At 39.9% G+C, this 20351-nt stretch overlaps 1 protein-coding gene across 1 annotated transcript; it reads left to right on the plus strand.

Moving 5' to 3' along the window:
- The first annotated feature begins 2296 nt into the window (after nt 1–2296).
- Nucleotides 2297–19878, plus strand: LOC111228678 (leucine-rich repeat-containing protein 4C-like). The gene is made up of 2 exons (XM_022754683.1): nt 2297–2332; nt 17649–19878. The coding sequence occupies exon 2, from the start codon at nt 17700–17702 to the stop codon at nt 19644–19646; it is 1947 nt and encodes a 648-aa protein (XP_022610404.1). The 5' UTR covers nt 2297–2332; nt 17649–17699; the 3' UTR covers nt 19647–19878.
- Nucleotides 19879–20351: the final 473 nt, after the last annotated feature.

The raw sequence follows: 20351 nt of genomic DNA on the forward strand, positions 1-20351 counted from the left end.
TTAAATGGCAAAACAGTGTATATGTACATAGAAAGACACTTTGTTTCATCTCTTTTCTCATCCTAGAAAGACTCAACCAGCACTGAAGTAGCAGATGTCTCTGACAGAGCAGACTGTCTCTGTGTTTAAGGTTGAGTGTGGTTCTTTCTCTTTAATTAGAGAGAACATACTGTACATCTTTTGGACACATTTCGAAACACAAGGACTAGAGAGCCGCTTTGAAAAATGTAATGATGCGCTGTGTTTTGTGTCAGAGAGGGAGGAAAGCCGGGCAGTGTGTGTGCGTTGCAATATTGATGTTGTTTATAATAACAACAATGATAATGATTAGAACGGCAAAGCCCATATCCATCACCGCTATCATCTTCTTCGCGGGCATCATTTGTCAATCTTAGTGAAGTTTCAGCCAGAGAGCATCGGATAGGTCTTCAAACACGCTGCACTTCCTGTTGCTTTACTGTATGCTCCGGTTATGTCACTTGCATTACCAGGTCACCTTGTCAAGGTGGACAGCTACACAACAATTACAAAAACAATTCACCACTTCTCTCATACCATCATATGCTCATGTGCTGTACACCATAGGAGCAAAATGTACAGCTGGAGACTTGAGACTTAGACTGAAGTTGGACTTAAAGGATAAGTCTGTTGATATTTTATATTTTTCTTATTGTCACCAAATCCCTTGAAAAGACCAAGATAAACAATGAATTGATCCTTCTAACAAATGTTGTGTGTGTATCCACAGCCTGATATAGTAGCTTATTCCTCTGTGCCACAGAGCTCCTTTGTTGTCCAAAAAGTATTAAAAAAGCAAACAAAAAAAAAACATCAGTGAGCCACACTGTTGCACTGGGTGACATGTTCCCTCATTTAGATGAACACGGGCACTGGAGTTTATTTTGAGTGAAACCCACATACACTATCCTGCTGCTGTAAATCTCACTAGAGCAGTGCCCAACTGTTTTAGAGCATTGTTTACATCCTCAGTAGGAACAAATGGGGTTCAGGCTTAGTGCATAAACACACTGGGAGATTTGGGAAGTAATGAGATACAGACTGATGCATTGTTTGCTCTTGTTTTTTCACAGGATTTGTCGAAAAAAATAAACAAATAAAATACAGAATATTACCAGCCCTATCCTTTAGGTCACTCATGTGAGGCTTGACATGGACTTGAGAGATGACTATTTTAAGACTTCATGGCAAAAACACTTCAGTCTCAAGTTTTCTGTCCTGCAACAACAATAAAATACAAAAGATTTACCCATCTACATTTAATCATTAATTATTATAATTATTGGTCTTCAAAAAAAACCCCAAAAAAACAAAACAAAACAGGAAGATTTGCAACTGACTCGCAATTTGCTTACGGACACTTGTGATTCACGTCAGAATCATCTTGTACTTGTGCTTTCACCCCAAACCGAGAGTCTCACAGGCAGCTGTCGTTAATTTTAAGCCTGCTCTTCTCCTCTGTTTGTCATCAGATGCACATTAGACAGGCAGAGATGTGTTTGCAACATTGTACAACCATTTGCCGCTGGTCATCTGGATGTAATGCAACTTTAATGTGGAAACAGTACTCAACTGCCAAAGCTGCATAAATGAGACACAGACGGCAAAACCCTTATCTTAAAACAAAGTCTGGGGGTCATGATAGGCACACACAATGATGTGGATCAAACACACACTTATTTGCACTCACAGTTCCTGCGCTGCACTAATGGACGGCGGGCATGATGGAGAGCTTTATCTCCATTTGCCTTTGTCCCCCATAATTTATTCAGCAGGGTCTGTCCTCTGTGTTGTGAGTACGTGTCTTTGTGTGTGCAGGCTATGCACGCGTGTGCGTTGGTGAGGCTTTATGGCTTTGACTGTCCCCTTGTCCCTGGGGAATGAGCTCTTCCGACTTACAGTAGCATACTGTAAACCCCCTCTTGTTAGATAGAGGTTCTCAAAGGCCCTAAAATATCAGCATCAGCAGAGAGCGCTGAGGAAGTGGTTGAAAGGAAAACTAACAAGATGACTCAATGATTATTTAGAAACAGTAAAGAGAATTTTGAATTAGATGTACTCTGTCCTGGGGGTTTAAAAAAATTGCATTTTTGGTAGCTGCGTAGATACATCATAATCTTTCCAAAACAGTGCATTATTCATGGCCTGTACTCCACCGAGCCCATGAAACACAGTGGCCGCAAACTGCATCACGGTGAATGTGTTATCTAGTTTAAAGTATTCTTACAGTTTGCCTCTTGTCTTTTCAGGGCCAGAGTTTGGAAGTTAACATGAGGATGACCAGAGCCCCTCGGAACTGTGATTGAACTGGCAGGTAAGAAGAGAATCATGAGCTCGATCGCTTTCGTCCCTGGTGAAAACACATGAAGAGTCAATCTGATACTTTCAAAGGAAAAGAAAGACAGATAAAGACAAAAAAGATACTTTTGGTTTTGTTCATGGGACCAATCTGAACCCTTATTATGTGCCACAAGTACAAATCAATACAAATCATATTCAGCTCTCTTTTGAAAAAATATTAAGAGCTACAGAGAGAGATAGTGAGTACTTCAGAATGGATACAGCTGTTTTTTTGTTGTTTTTTTTTTTTTCTTTCAGAGTACTCCCTGAAAATGGACCTTTTCAGCCAAAATAAATCATCCTTATTATCTCAAACTACTGCTAATACACCTCTGAAAGTGTGGGGAACACACAGTTTCTCTTCTGTCTGCCCTGTGAATGCTGGGATTGCCCTCCAGAACTTTGTGATCATAAGAAGAATTTAGTGGGGAAAGTAAATGAACGGCTGAATGAATGAACTGCAAACTTCTTCTAGTTATTTACTTATTTTTAATGCTATTTCACAACCGAGCCATTGAGTTCTTTTTAAGTTACGATATGTAAGTTTTAAATCAGTGTGATTATAAGAGGGCAGACAAAGAAACACCATCAACTCAGAAAGTATGAAGGAGCAGCGATTGCCTCCTGAATGCTTGTTTTGGAAATGTCATCCGAGAAGTCCAGGGATGTTTTTTTTTTTTTTATTGAGTAATTGAATTATACTTCAGGAGGGGAAAGCCTCTTGTTCTTTCAGGTTTACCTTCAAAGTCTGCATTATTGAACATCTCTGTGCAATCCATAAAGACTGAATCATTTGCACATCTGTTGAGACCACTCTTGGATTTGTTTAGCAGCTTGTCTGCAGAATAGTCATTTTTGGAGAATGGGCACATTATAGGGGAGAAATATTCGCACCACGGGGTGAATTGGGCCCTTTGAAATATCGGCCATGCAGAGCAATTATTGAACATAACGACTCCCATAAGACGGCTAACTGTTGCATTACACAAACACAACCATGACTAACAGGTGGGATTGTGGGTATATTGTGGGCATCCTTTGACTTTTCTCAGAATTAAACCCAGCGAGCGGAAACAACAACAACAATATATCAACGGCCAATAAACTGTTTTAGACTCTTTCATTGCTCTTTATGTGTGTTAGACCATTAGCCTTGGATCCCAGCTGTTTGAGAGTGACACGATTGCTGCACTGAAACTCTTTTTATCCAAGGCCACAATACTGACAAGTACTGTGTGTAGTAATTTATTTTTGTCTCAATGATGTTGATTTATTGGTGAGGCCATAGCTTTGCATTTTTTTTAGCAAAAAAAAGTTCTGTTGCTGTTCTGTGTATAGCAGATGCACAGGTGGTACAGATTAACACATACAGCCCATAAACCTCAAGCTATAGTTCTAGCAATGCTGAGCACAAGGTCTTTAAAAAATAAGGCACCTATTTCACAAAAATACAAATGAATATCAGCTCTGTTACTGAAGGAGGTGTTTAGAGTTTGTTTGATCGATAGAAATGGACAGAGAGAGATTCAGTCTTATAGACTTTATTCAATCACAGCACAGTACAGAATGAGAAATGACATGCGGCTACTTTGATGCATGAGTAAGTCTGTGGGGAAAATGGAAAGAATAGAACGATATAAAGTTACTGAAGTGGAAAAAATAAGAAGAACTTTATGACTCTCAGCAGTGTTTCTGTGCTGGTACCTCTGCTCACATTGTAAGAAGTCTATTTTCACAAGACATTTCACCTTTGTGTCAGGCGAACTTTTTTTTTTTTTTTCAGAGGGCTGCTGGCCCGCGCACAGAAATACGCCTCTGGTGTGAACAGCCCTGCTGTAAGTCATGCGTGTAACTTCCACTACACGTCTGCTCTACTTTTGGTGTGAACCACTGTCGCAGTGTCAGGAAGCTTTTATTTCCAACCACTGTTCCTCTAGGCTGATGATACTGTTTATCTGTGTTGGCCATATGATGTCATAATGTTTGCATCTATTATCCCTGCCATAATATGTCATTCTGGAACTTTTTTTTATTTTTTTTTTATTACGGCTGATGCAGCAGCAAATCAGGCACTGATTCAAAAGTCACATATAAAAGTGGTGACTGTCAGATCTCTTTAAAAGCGAAATGGCACTCAACTTATTTGATATGACTCACATGAATAGTTGCTTTTATGATTCACTTACTTCAAAGCTCCTTTTCATGTGGCGTTTCTCTTATTTTATCCACCCTTTGTATGTGAAGTCCCAGTGGGGCGGGAGATCAGGTTTCTTCATGGAAATAATATAGTTTGTGTAATGGAATAATTTCATGTGTTTTTATTTCCTCTAAAATGTAGCAAATTTCAGGAAAAAAAAACACTTGGTGACATACAAACAGTTCATTCGGAAAGTATTCATACCACTTCATTATTTCGCATTTTTTTATGTTTCAGCCTTATGCTAAAATCCTTTAAATTCATTTTTTTCTTGATCAGTCTACACTCAATACCTCATAATGACAAAGCAGAATTCTAGCAAAAGCAAAAGGAAAAACTCACATTAGGTCACATTGACATAAGCACTCAGACCGACTCAGTACTTATTTGAAGCACCTTTGGCAGCGATTACAGCTTCAAGTCTTCTTGGGTTTGATGTGACAAGCTTTACACACCTGGATTTGGGGATTTTCTGCCATTCTTCTCTGCAGATCCTCTCAAGCTCTGTCAGGTTGGATGGGGACTGTCAGTGGACAGCCATTTCCAGGTCTCTCCAGAAATGTTTGATAGGGTTCAAGTCAGGGCTCTGGCTAGGCCACTCATGGACATACACAGAGTTGTCCCTAAGCCACTCAGTTTTTCCTCAACCCTGACCAGTCTCCCTCCCTGCCGCTGAAAAACACCCCCACAACACGATGCTGCCAGCACCATGCTTCACTTTTGGGATGGTATTGTGCAGGTGATGAGTGGTTTCCTCCAGACATGACACTTACAATTGAGGCCAAACATTTCAGTCTTGGTTTCATCAGACCAGAGAATCTTGTTTCTCACAGTCTGAGAGTCCTTTAGGTGCTTTTTTTTTTTTTTTTTTTCTTTTTTTTTTAAAACAAACTTTGACTGAGGAAAGGCTAGGGCTGGGTGATCTTACAGTCTTGTATTGTGGACAGTCTTACTTTGGCAGATACGCTCTACTATTCAGATGAATCATACAGATCATGTCATAAAAAATGTGCTATAATTAGATCATTTTAAAAGTAAAAGTTCAATCGCTGCTAACCAGCCCATTGTTAATGGCTAAACAGCTAGCCCGCTAACTGCAGCTGGCAACAGCGGACCTTGTTCTGCTCTGCAGCTGTGGCGAGTCTGGCGTAGTGCCACATGTACTGGTTCAAGTACAGTACCAGTACAAGTGTCACCAGCTGCAGGCCAAGACACTGTGGTGGAGTTCGTCCGCGGGACAAGAGATCTGCCTGCAGGCAGGGAAACACGGAGCGGCATCAGCCGGGGCAGCATCTGAACTTTCTAATTAAAGTACTTACATATAGCAGCTCATAAGCTGTTCAAACAAATACTCTATACGAAATAAGCAAAAAGTGTGATTGGTTGTGAAAGCCAGCGTTGTGGGTAAAGAATAACAGCGAGCAGACAAACATCCAAAAGAAGAAGTGTCAAAGTGGCAGAAACATTCGAATCACAACTTCTGGTCAGGACTTTCACGATAAAATGGACACAGGATGCAGATTGTGATGCAGATCGTGCATTTTGATCCTACCCAGAAAGATTCCCATATGATCTTCTGGCCAGATCTTCCACCCCTATAGGAGAGGCTTTGATTTGGCCATCCTGCCATAAAGCTCAGCACTGGTTGTCCATCTGGAAGCTTCTCCCATCTCCACAAAGACGGCGTACCCGGAATGACCATCAGGATCTTTGTCACCTCTCTTACCAAAGCCCTTCTCCCACAGTAACTCAGTTTGGCCCGGTGGCCAGCTCCAGGAAGAGTCCTGGTTGTTCAAAACATCTTCCATTTAAGAATGATGGAGGCCACTGTGCTCTTGGGAACCTTCAATTCAGCAGAAATGTTTTTATAGCCTTCCCCAGATCTGCGCCTCGACACAATCCTGTCTCTGAGCTCTGCAGGCAGTTCTGGCAGCTGCTCTGATATGCACTCAGCTGTCAGCTGTGAGACTTTATAAAAACAGGTGTGTGCCTCTCCACATCATGTCCAATAAGCTGATTCCCCACAGGTGTGCTCCAATCATGGTGAAGAAAAATCACAAATATGATCAAGAGAAATCAAAGGCATCTGAGCTAAATTCTAAGGGTCTGAATTCAGTTTTTTCTTTGATAATTAATTTCCCAAAAAATCTACAATTCTGTTTTTTGCTTTGTCATTATGGGCTATTGAGTGAAGATTGATGAGGGGAAATGATTTTTTTGATTTTAGCATAAGGCTGCAAAGTAACAAATTGTGAAGAAGAAGTGAAAGGGTCTCAATACTTTAAATGCAAGTGTATATATTCACACGTGGCGATGGGTGATTGAATGGAAAAAAAAAGTTTTTTGTTGGAAAAATCTAATCTAATGTGATATTTCTAAAACAAAATTGTTGTTGTTGAGAATTACGCTATTGGGTTTTAACCTTTCACATGAAAAAATACTGTACTAAGCAAAATGTCTTAGACAATGATTAGGCGCACTACTGTCTCGTTTTATTGTCATTTCTACTGACATGCACAGCCCAAATATAAAAAAAAAGTATGATCTTAATTAAAGTATTAAATAATAATCAAATGATAATTACCCCCTCAAGAATGCATTTATATTAAGGTAAATTAAGATGATTGATGAAACTCTTTATTGTAATGACATGTTTCAAAACCACCATTACAAGATGTCTCCAACACATTTTATTTGACATTTGGCTCTACTTATTGTTTTTTCTTGCCATGAATAGCAAACATTCTCTTAGCAGACGCTCTGTAGAGCTGACCTTGACTTCCACTAATGTTACACTGGTATACTGACACATCAATCAAGCAGACATTACAAGCATGTCTCCTTGAACATGTCAACACTGAACACATCTTAAAATCAGTCATATGTTCAGAGACGGAGAACAGACATCCAGTTCTGCTCTTTTAGCTCACTGACTCATTGTACTGATGCAATTCTGGTTTTACTGTAATGCCACAACAGTTATTGATTATGTAAATCACTTCTTAGTTTCCTGTTGGATTGCGTCAAGACAAAGGGATTATAAGTGTGCGGGAATTAAACTCCCCGATGATTGAATTGACACTTTCAATCTTAACAGAGACTTCATTTTAGAATACTTCCAGACACTGTATCGTTTTGGTTTTGTGTCTGGTTTGTAGATATCATCAGTGCGCTCCCTATCTCCCTCTAACCTCAAATGTTCTCTTGAGCTCCCACTCAATCACAGAGGAGGCCGCGCCGCCTGAACGTCCGGGTTCACAGCCTCAGAATGACCTCTGCGTGGCTCGGTCAGACTCTGAGTGATGCATGCTGACCCTGACCTCAACCACACTCCGTAGACTGACAGCAACATTACGGACAGACCCCTTCATCCCTGCATCCTTGAAGAGTAGTTAGCAGCCATTTTCTGCCCACAGCCTCTCTGAAATGTTCGCAGGGTGAAGAATGATTTTATCAATACCTCTTGTCACCCGCAAGCCCCCACCACCAACGCGCTGCTCGCTGTGAAACAAGAGGGCTGTCACGTACACAGCTTGTGAAAATTTGCACATGCTAAAAGCACCACACCACTGACACACTCACACATACACACCTTTGCCTGAAAAGCTTGTATTTTTTTTTTTTCATTTAGGTTAAACAGGTATCAAAACATGGTGGAAGAAGGACTAAAAAAATATCAGATCAATTTTATTTTGATCTGAAATCCTGTTTCTTATAACTCCCCTGAGACATTGCCTATATGTATGGATACAGTGGATACTAGCCTTTTAATGTATCGTATGTGTGTGTGTGTGTGTGTGTGTGTGTGTGTGTGTGTGTGTGTGTGTGTATTTTCAACTGGTGTCAAAATGAACATATCCATACTTGAGTGCGTGTGTGCGTGTTAGTGTGTGTGTGTGTCCGTGTGTACCAGCTCATACAGTACATGTATTTTCAAGGCCAGCAGCTGGAGATGAGCTTCTGATTGGGCACTTCTGTCCGATAGAGGCCAATTGAAATTACTGTGGCTCATTTATCAGGAAAATGTGTCCCACCGGGGGTCATCCTCTGACTGAGGGGGAGGCCAATTGCTCTGTCTCTGTGTAGAACTGAACTGGCCCGCACCTGAATAACAAGTGGTGATGCCCTGCAGTAATGATACACCATCCTCATCACGCTGTGGTGACACACCACTCTCTCTATAGCAGATACCAGAACGGTGACTCACGAGCAAAGCGTCGTCACCAACAATGACCTCATTCAAAAATAGAGAAAAGATGCGTCATTGTAAACAGTGAGATACCGTTTGCATAGAGAGGCACTGAGGAAAATAGAATCTGGCAGGTAATCCTTTTCTGATGATGTGACAAAAAAGTTGCTATTCACAACCTGAACTTAACCCAGATGCTGGAAAAAAGTGAAAATGACAAAGTGCTTGAAGCTCAGTTTCAGTCGAAGTATTTCACTCTGACTCTGCTGTGCTCTTTTCATTCAGGTTACTGACTGGGAGTTCAATAAGTCCCCCTCCACTTAGAATGTTTTTTGCTTATTGTTACTTTGAGTAGATGTTTGACCTTTATTGTGCAGACTCTGACTGTTTTACAAAACAGTTCTTGTTCTTGTTCTTACAAAAGCTCTTTAACAGTGTGGATTTAGATGAGAATTTCTTACATTTGGTTCAATAAGAACATTTGCGTGTCCCATTGGAAGCGACTTTTATCATGGAGAAAATGACATACACGGAAATACATATAACCATTCATACAAAACCATTCAGATTAGATTAATATTTTCCAAGGTGAAGCAAATAAACTCTGCTCTTATTGTTTGACCCTTGTCACTGTTGTAATGATGACAGTTGCATAGAGTATTGCAAAACATCATGCAGGCATAAATGTTTTCAGGTTGGCAACTACTGCAAAATCTGTCCTTACTGAGTGATGGCAAAGTGGGTCATTACTTCCATTTGCATTCAAATGATTTCATGGATTTTTTTTTCTAACAATCTTTAAACTCAAAATAAGTTTATAATGTAAGTAAGGTTTTTAAATGAACACAGTCCAACAAACAGCTGGACGAAGACACCAGTCAGTTTATTGTCTGAGTACAGTGATAATTACATTACATTACAATTATAATCATAACATCCCTGTTTTACATTCTAACTGGAGACCTTTGTTATTCTCCTTTCTCGCTGCCACACCAAGGGCAAAGTTGTGTTGTCACATGTGTTGCCAGGTTATTAGGGTGGACAAGTGCAAACAACTAAAAAGCGTGTTTCTGAATGCCACTCGATATGCTTTTATACTACGAAGGGAACTGTGAGGTGATAGTGTTAAATATGTGTCGTAGCTCGCTGCACATAAATTAATTTACAGGCAGACCAGCTGAGACAGAGAACAGCTCATTAGATGCGCTTGCATCTTGCTTGCTGTCCTTTTTTTTCTTCTTTTTGTTCCTTCACTGTATATGTTTCCAAGTAGGACGTGTGTTGCTGTTAATAAGCTGAGAAAAAAAAACAAAACAAACAGCCTTTTCTGCTTCCTCCCGTGTCACAACTCAAAGTTGGCATTAAGAGGATGAAATAACAGGAAACACAGCACCTGAATCACAGAGATGCACTTAAATGTGTGGCCTGCATTTTATATGATGGTAAGACCAATGAGTTTGCAAACAGAGGGAAAGTCAAACACTTACGGGATTAAAATCATTGATTAATGTGGGTATAATTGAAATTGCCCTATCTGCCCAAGAGAAATAATTCCTTACCAAATTGGGCTTAAGTTATATTTCCTAAATACTTAAAAACCTATACTTTGTATTTTGTCTTTAATTTTATTGCAACACGTTTGGCATTGACTTTGTCTCAGTCCTTTTACCCCCTCATCACAATGACCTACTTACTTTTCAGTTATTCTGAAATAAAGCTATATTTTATATCAAGACTGTTCTATTTACATTTGATCAGCTGATTTATAAAGACGATAAAGCAAAAAAAAAAAAATGCTTTTAACAGGGGCTTCTTCATTTCTAATTTCCTAATAAATTTTCATGCGACAATTGCTTGTTAAATCAGTGTTTGTTAGATGAATCAAATTCATTTCACCATCTTGTTATGGATGAGACAGACAAGCTGTGAGTGGAAGCATGTCAGGCTGTGGGCAGGGGAGCAGCTGTCAGTTTGTCACACTTGGCTAGTTAGTACCAATTCAAAGTACTTGGCTTGTCTGTTTCACTTGGCTGGTTAAAACAAAAGACACTGAAAAAAAACTACACACACTTTATTATACGGTGGCTTCAAATCAGTGCACTGATCTGTTAAGATGTTCGGAAAAAAAGGGGTACACTCTAGAATTCATACACAACCGCACATAATGGGATTTGAGTGTGTCTTTTTGCAAACAGTTTTGAATACATTATATTGTATTTGAAGTGATATAAATGTAACTGTGCATTTTACATACAAAATAGATACATGTGTTGATAGACTTAAAACATGTTTGGCTGTCAGATGAGTTTAAAGCCAACGTTGATACTTGACACAGGTTTGAATTACATAATCGCAGTTAGTAAAACTAATTAAAACTGGACAGATCTGTACTATATTTTCATTGATTCACCTGCGAAACTCCACTGAGAGTCAGGTAATAGATGCAAACTGGACGGGGCAAAAATTAATAAAAAAAAGAAGAAGACCTCATCATAATTTTAAGCTATTACATAAACAGCTCATTTACATTTTGCAGTGGTCAAACAGCTTGCACGTGCAGGAAATAATGATCATGAACGGCCCTAAAAGGTTTAGACATTGCTGTTAACGATATTGAAATCCAAATCTGAAAGTGGAACCTTATCATATTAGCATGGTATCAGAAATTTAACATCCCTTATTTAGAGAAGATATCCCCTCTGTGACTCTCACTCAGTGTAATACCTGATCAAATCAAACACAGCAGCTTCTTGCAGTGATTGGTCAGAAACCACACATAGAGCTTATCAAAATAACAGTTGCAGTACTCTGGCTAATTAGTGCATATCATCTGCAGATAATATCCAGCCTGCTAAGCAAGATCACCGGTGTGTTTATGCATGTAGGTGGTTGGCGCAATGTGAATGAGATCAAGAGGTTGTCTGCAGATGAAAGACTTAATTATTCATAGTTTGTGTGTGTGTGTCTGCGTGTGAAAAAAGCTTTACCTATGCTTTGTGTCAGCCACTGATTCCTGTTGTTTTCCACTGCGTATTATTGAAATCGACCTCAAGAAATAATTATGTATGCTGCAGGAGGTCATTTGAAGTAAATTACTATAGGAAAAATGGTAATGTTTCAGGCTTTAAATTAAATTATTATTAAGTGTTATAGAGAAAATAAAGAAAGAAAAGACCAATGATCAAAAAGATGAAGTATTATAAACAAAGATAAACAAATAAAAGAGAATTACAGGTCTCACAAGTTTATTAGCCTCACACAAAAAAATTATTCTAACCCTTTTAGCTGTCAGTAAAGACAACCAATCAGCGACATTTATGCATAATTGTGATGATATTTTCATTTAGATCCTAAGGCTGGCAAGCTGTGTCATCTAGAAGACAAAAAAAAAAAAAAAAAAGATTTTAATTACAAATATAGAAGCAAAGCAGTTGAGTCATACTGAGTGACACGCTGTTTTCAGCTTCACAACATTAGCAAAACTGTCTCAGCAGATAAACAGCAGGCCCTGACACTGGCTGAAGGAGGGGGTGCTGTGTCCCATCATTACGCTAGTGAAATACTAAAATACAGCTTAAGATAAACAGTGGCTGCAAAATACGACTGTGTGGCCAAAAAGAAAAAAAATTACTATATGATAACTGCAATACAGAGGCCTACCCTCTTCTAATCTGTTCACTGCACTAGTCATGGTGTGTTCTTATGTTTATGCTGCGAGGCTGGAGAGAAGGGAATGAGGAGAAGGCTTATGATGCATGTGGTGGGTATCCCTCCCACACTGGAATCCATAAAGGATTCTGGTTTATATTTGGAGCTGTTGCAAGATTGCTGGCATTATCAAGAAGTGACCTGATTTGATTTATATCTCATTAATCTCTCCCCCTCTCTCTGTCTCTGTGTCTCTCTCTCTCTCTCCTTCTCTCAAGAATAGCATACATGCCGACCTTCCCCTCTGTCACACACGTCTCTCACTCCACAATTTCTCATCATCCTTCTCCCTCCATGCCATGCAGTGTGCCAAGCCGAAGCCTCTGTCAGCCACTCTTCACTAAAAAGTTCACAATCAGCGGCCACTCAGGCATTAACTCAGTGAAGAAAGCGTCAGGCGAGTCCCCTCTCACTTTCCTCACCTTTCAAACGAAGCTATGAATGTGTTTTGGAAGGCTGAAGACAGGAAATGTTTGTTGACCGTGGAAAGAGAGGAGAAAGAAATCACTCAGTGCTTCTTGCCAAGCAGTGGCAACACCAGACCTATTTTAGGGGACTTTAGCCCCACTAGAATTTCCTGTAGCCCCGCTAAATAATTCATTCTGCCTTTTCTGGCTGATTTATAATGCAAAAAATACGATACGGGCTCCAGAATTACAGTACTCATGAAAAGGGCTGAGCACACTGTGTACACTGGTGAAACCAACCACAAACTTGCAACTGTGCATTCAGCCATAAAAAATAAAAGAATGGGTATGATGAAACATGGGACTTACACAAGCTAAATGACTTATCTATGTAAAATATTTCCACTGTGAAATTATGGGAGGCTCACAGGGTCAGGGCCTCAGCTGATTAATGCAGATACCATAGAACCATGAGACCGCCTGATTTTACACAGATACATATCTTGAAAGAACTTCAGCTGTATTGCCCTGTATTCTCAAAACTGAAAATATTAATCATCACTTGTGAATTTGGCAGGTGATTCACAGAATATTCAAAGTTGACAGTCTTGTTCAGGTTAAAAACAAAAGCGTTTTCTGGGTGTTATTTATTGTTAGATGCAACTGTATGAAGACTGACAAGTGTGATCATTGTACTGAGTGCGTTCATACTCCAGATGACAAGGAGAGCGGAGCAATAGCAGCAGCAGATAAGCTGCTGTATTTATGCAGTATGAGTATCGATTAGTTGTGTCAGGCAAAAAGACAATTCTCTTGTTTCTGTGGCTGCCAAAGTTGATTCCCGTTGGTTACCTCCGAGTGGTCTGACTGCAGATCCTCAGGGAGGGTTTGTGGGAAAAGGAGTGAAGTGACTGATGTAACTACACCCTGATGTGAGGAGTAATGTTGCACATATGATTCTTTACAGGTACAGGATTAAATGTCGTCTTTAGTTTATTCATAACAGGTCTGTAAAGTAGATAAAGCATTCAACTTTGTTACTGCATAATAAAGATGCATTATGAGTTTGGCACCTTTTAAAATGTATCAAGCAGATGACCCATGGACCCTCACCAATCTCATTAATCTAACTGAAATAAGCTGCTGCTTGTAAACGATTATATTAAATACCAGAAAACAAGGTTTGCAGTTGCAGTATGTTGTAATAACTTTCTACTCCAATATGTGAGTTAATAGAGTTAAACTCTTTTTTTAAACTGTGAGCGTATAAATCTCCCTTTATATGCTGATATTCATATTTTACACATGCATACTATTACTGTAGTTTTTTATGCTGATGACACCCAGTTATACATATTTGTATCTGTTAAATTGAAAAAAATACTGAGGTTTGCTAGTATTGAAGTTGTTGAAATTTGGAATACAATACAATAATGAAAAGCCAGAGTAACTTTCGGGAAACTCTTTGCATCTTTTGACAGGACGTGTAGAAGATTACGCTTTTTTTTTTTTTTTGACATCTAAGATGGTTTGCTACAAAACAGCCGTACATAGTTGTATGTAGCCATGTACAGAGTTTCTCTGGTACGACTGGCTTCAGTGTGAATTATTTCCATTTGACAAACCAAAAATGAATTCAGAAATGTTGCAGATCTTGCTCTTCAATTGTCTGCCGTCCTGCTAATCTGGGCCATGCTTTAGTTCTCTCTACCAGACAAAGAGACAGCTGGCAGTTGATAATCTGTTAGGACAAAAGTTTAAAAATGCATTCTTTTCTTAATCTCATTTTCCTTATCTCTTTTCATCTAATTCCTTCACTGCACCACGTAAATCCAATTTTGCTGCTTCCTTTGTCAGCATCAGAACGTATTGTTTTGCTTTGTAAATCAACTTCATCTTTTCTGCTGCCATAATTTGGATTCTGTTCTGTTGACTCATTGTTTATGTCTTTTGGAGGTTTGATCTGTTGAAAAGGAGGATAAGTAAATAGTGGAATAAGAAACAGGGAATCCTTATCCGCTGGCTAGTTATTCACAGACTGTTCAGCATATTTTCTAGTTGGTCATGTTATTGTTAGAACTTCACCTTGAAAAAGGATCGTCTGAATAATAAGTGCTTACTATAAATACTCATCTTTATTAAAAGTTATTTCTGACAGGGTCAGTTGAACATGGAAGCATAAAAACTCAGACTGTACCACAGTTAATTGTTTTGTGCAAAGGTTTTAATTCCTAACAAATTAAAGCCGCCATAATGGAATGTGATTTTCAGCCTGGTGTGATCCCTGTCACATTTGCCTGTTGCCCTGCATGAAAACACACTCTTTCTCCACCCTCAGGCTTTAGCTGCTTGGAATTTGAATTTTGTAATTGAAGAATTAATGGACTCAGTAATCAAGCAATTAATCAGTAGTTACTGTAATAGCCTGACATTCTGAAGTGAAGAGCTTTTTGTTGCAGATTAGTCTGTGTTGAACATATTGTATAGAAGCAGGAAGTACTGTAATCCCACAACAGCATTCTTGTAGCTGATTTATGCTATTCTGCTCAGGAACCAGCTGCCATGTTAATGCTGTTACACTGCAAATGTGAGGCTGCATTTTTATTGTTTTTATTTTTTTTGTTTTGTTTTGTTTTGTGCATGTGTCAGCACATTGCCCTATAATATTTCTCAAGTGTTTCCATAATTCCTCTTTGAGCTGTCCTATGTTCACTGATGTCTTCATTCGCACTATTTTACACTTCCACATTGAAAAAAAAAAGTACTCTGATCTATTTACAGCAATCATTTTCCTTTTAAAAAGTCAAACATTAAGTGTTCTAAACTCACAGTGTCACTGACAGCTGACTCAAAGACTACGAATAACAATGTTTATTTTTGATTACCTTATTTAAATATAAAATATAATAAATATTTATATAAAAATAATACTTTTTTTCATCAAACACATCCCAGGAGAACCATTGTCTCTCAGAGCTGATAAGATAACTTTGTTTATGATTAAAACTTATGTGTGTGACAGCCATAGTTCTCCTGGTGACAAACTTGGGGATTTACTGTGGCTATTTGTAGCTTAACTGCACCTGCGGCTCGGTAGATCAGGGCTCATCATTGTCATTTCACTACAGGTTGTAAATCTTGCACTTTCTGTGTGAAGTTCACATTTTTTTTCATTTTTCACATTGATTTTCTGAACGTGCTGCAGTTTCCACCCACATTCAAAAACATTCAGGTCAGAGAGATTAGAGACTGTAAATGTTTCTCTTTATCTGTGTTAGCTCCGTGACTCACTTCCGACCTGCCCAGTGTTTCCCTGTCTTTCACTGAGACAGTGAAAAAACAAATGTCTACCAATGAATTCTGACAACTTTTACATGAACAAAGCTCCGTCAAGACCGTCATAGCCCTATTCAAGTAGTAATGATATACCTGTCTCAGCATTCACATACCTCAATGACTACTGGTATTAGTTAGTAACCACCGCAGCTATAATCTAGTTGTAACAATAATTTGTCACTCAGGGGTGTCATATCCTAACACTAAAACTAAGATAATTAGCACATTTGTAGTGTAACACATTACCATCACCACCTTCATGAATTCAATTCCACAAGAGGCCTGCTTTTTGATATTTAATATTTAAAACTTTCTATAAATTTATTCAAGAAACAATTTTTTCTCAGCTGTCTCTATAAAACTCTTTTAATTTAATATGAAGCTCCATCTCAGTGGTATGATGTTCACTAGTAGTGGTTTATGACTGATAAAGATAGCTGTGTTGTCTTTATGAGTTCAATTATTGTAAAAGCATCATTGCTTTTAAGAGCGTTCCTATAAGGGCGTTTTGCTTTTCAAGGGAAATTTGTGAACGTTTTTTTTTTTTTTTTTAGTTCCACAAGTTGTTTTGTCACTTCCTGCTGTCTCATGTTTATTCTTTACTGTACAAATGGCACCGTCTTTAACCGTTAATCATTGTGCAACCATGAAAAGAAGAAGAACTTTGAGGAATACTCGGGTTAATGAGTAGATAACAAGATTTAAACATACACTGCATCGCCTAAATAAACATGCGTCATTCATTCACACATCGGTGCCATAGCGTCATCTCTCTTCCACACAGTAAGTCTTAATCAAAGAATACATTGTTTGTATTTCCACAGTTTCCTCTGGCATGACACATAAAGAGCTGCACAAACAAACTCCCCGGTCCCATTTTGGTTTGCTTGTTTGACATTCCAGTCGCATGCGTGCCTTTGAGGAACTGTGAGTTGTAATCAGACGTTTCCAGATATCTTGACTCGATCGAAGGACTGGTGGGTGGCGAGCTTCATTATTATTTATGCCCCCCCCCTCCGTCTCAAATATAAATCACACGACACAGCAGTCATAGCTGCTTTTCTTCCCTCCCTTCCTCCTCCTGCAGAGATACAGCACAGAGGTTGGCGGCTTCATTGTGATTTTTGTTTTATGTGACTGAGATTGAGAGTGCGAGGACAGTGCACCCAGAAACAGAATGGGATATAAGGCACTCCATCAAGGTTGCAAGTTTGTGTGTATGGGTGTGTGTATGGGTGTGTGTGTGATTATCAGTGGCTACAACAGATACGCAAGAATATTATTCAGTAAAAAGCTTCTGAGTTTTGGGGAATTTGAATTTGCTAGGTTTTCATAGTTTTATATACCATTGATTATATCAGTGATAATTTTTAGATTCTTAAACATGCATGAGACAAATGCATCCAATCATCTAATGTATCTCTTCTCTCTTTTGTGTCTCATTTCATTCCAGTGGGCCCAAATCCTCTTTCCAAAGAGTGGAAGACCAGTCAGCGAATTATGAATGTTAAACAAGATGACCTCCTCTCAGCAGCAGCAGATGATGCGAGGTCCTAGGTGGAACCGGGCCTTGTCCGACCCTTTGTTTGTGCTGCTTCTGGCCCTCCAGCTGCTGGTGGTGGCAGGGCTGGTACGTGCTCAGACGTGCCCCTCTGTCTGCTCCTGTAGTAACCAGTTCAGCAAAGTCATCTGCACCCGCCGAGGCCTGCGGGATGTCCCTGATGGCATCTCTACCAACACTCGCTACCTGAATCTGCAAGAGAATCTCATTCAGGTCATAAAGGTGGACAGCTTCAAGCACCTAAGACATCTGGAGATCCTGCAGCTGAGCAAAAACCACATACGCAAAATTGAGCTGGGGGCCTTCAATGGACTGGCCAGCCTCAATACCTTGGAGCTTTTTGATAACCGCCTCACCACCATCCCGAACGGCGCATTTGAGTACCTGTCCAAACTAAAGGAGCTTTGGTTGAGGAATAACCCCATAGAGAGTATTCCCTCCTATGCTTTCAACAGAGTGCCCTCATTACGGCGGTTGGACCTTGGGGAGCTCAAACGGCTCTCCTACATATCTGAGGGGGCCTTTGAAGGGCTGAGCAATCTGCGCTACTTAAATCTGGGAATGTGCAATCTGAAGGAAATTCCCAACCTAATTCCCCTGGTGAAGCTGGATGAACTGGAGATGTCGGGGAACCAGCTCACTGTCATCCGTCCTGGCTCTTTTAAAGGGCTCATCCATTTGCAAAAGCTATGGATGATGCATGCCCAGATCCAGACCATAGAAAGGAACTCTTTTGATGACCTGCAGTCACTAGTGGAGCTCAATCTAGCCCACAACAACCTTACCCTCTTGCCCCATGATCTCTTCACTCCTTTACATCACCTGGAGAGGGTGCACTTGCACCACAACCCGTGGAATTGTAACTGTGACATCCTCTGGCTAAGCTGGTGGCTTAAGGAGATGGTACCAGCAAACACCAGCTGCTGTGCCCGCTGCAGCTCACCTCCCCACCATAAGGGACGATACATTGGCGAGCTGGACCAGAACTACTTTCACTGTTATGCTCCTGTTATTGTGGAGCCTCCCGCAGACCTAAATGTGACAGAGGGAAGCGCTGCAGAGTTGAAATGCAGAGCCAGCTCTTTGACCTCAGTAAGCTGGATTACACCCAATGGTTCCATCATGACACACGGTGCGTACAAGGTCAGAATCTCTGTGCTGAATGACGGCACTCTGAACTTCACTAATGTTACCATGCAGGACACAGGCACATATACGTGTATGGTCAGTAATTCAGCAGGTAACACGACAGCATCTGCCACACTCAATGTGTCCTCTACAGAGAACAGCAGCTTCAGCTACTTCACCACAGTGACAGTGGAAACCATAGAAACGCCACATAATGAAGGCTTCACCACGACTGTGCAACAGAAGGTGGGCCCCACCCCCTCTTCTGGATCATGGGAGTCTGTTTCACCCACCTCTACAACTACCACCACATTTCGGACCCCGCTGTCCACCCGTACCACAGAGAAGACTTACACGATCCCTGTCACGGAGCTGGGCGGGGAGGGCTCACTAAACGGCCTGGATGAGGTGATGAAGACGACCAAGATCATCATCGGCTGCTTTGTTGCAATCACACTCATGGCAGCCGTCATGCTGATTATCTTCTACAAGATGCGCAAACAGCACCACCAGCAGAACCACCACGCACCCACACGTACTATTGAGATCATTAATGTGGACGAGGACTGTGTAACAGGAGGCCCGGGCATGGAGGGCCACCTGACTCTGCCTCCTCTTGAGCATGAGCACCTCAACCACTATAACACCTATAAGACTGCGTACAACCATGCCTCCACTATCAACTCCATACACAGCTCAGCGCACGAACCTTTGTTAATCCGGGCCAGCTCAAAAGACAATGTACAAGAGACCCAAATCTAATACTTTTTTTCTTTTTTTTCAAAATGAGACATAATAAAACTGATGGAATTACATAAAGACATTACTGACAGGACATTACTGAAAACTGGTTGTGAGGACTGTGGCTCAAACATGGAGAAATAGACTCATGTGTTTGGCAAATCATTGGCTGGTGATGTTAATTCAGTGACTTTGGGAATTAGGGTATGTCTACTGTTTCAAAAAGTGTCTTTACAAAACAGAAGTTATTTATTTAAGAAAAAAACTATTGTGGTTAAATCAAGAAAAACTGTATTCTGCAATTATTTTTTCAGCACTTAATTCATGTTTTTTTTTTCTTCCTCTCATTTCATGGGATTGGTTTACTAATATGCTTTCAAACTCTGTTTGAAGATCTGTCGAAGAAAAACTCTTGAAGCAAATTATTGTTTGTTCTTTTTTTTTTTTTCTTTTTTGGTAAACTGCAGACTTTGGACCAGATGAGATAGTAACCTCGTGTTCCCCATGTAACAAAGGAATCTAGAGCACATTAGTGAGTTTATCCAGCTGTGGATCAAGTGATGAAATCTTTGTGATCATCTGTAACTGGTATGAATTAAATGCACGTTCATTATTTTTTACAGTGATTGACAGAACTGTCAGTGATGAAATTTGTTCATGCTTCACTGTTTAATTAGATCTGTCACATACATATTAGGCATTCTGCTCTGTCATCAATAGAGGATC

This window comes from Seriola dumerili, unplaced genomic scaffold (assembly GCF_002260705.1).
Source record: "Seriola dumerili isolate Sdu_G_001 unplaced genomic scaffold, Sdu_1.0 BDQW01000219.1, whole genome shotgun sequence".
Lineage (NCBI taxonomy): Eukaryota > Metazoa > Chordata > Actinopteri > Carangiformes > Carangidae > Seriola > Seriola dumerili.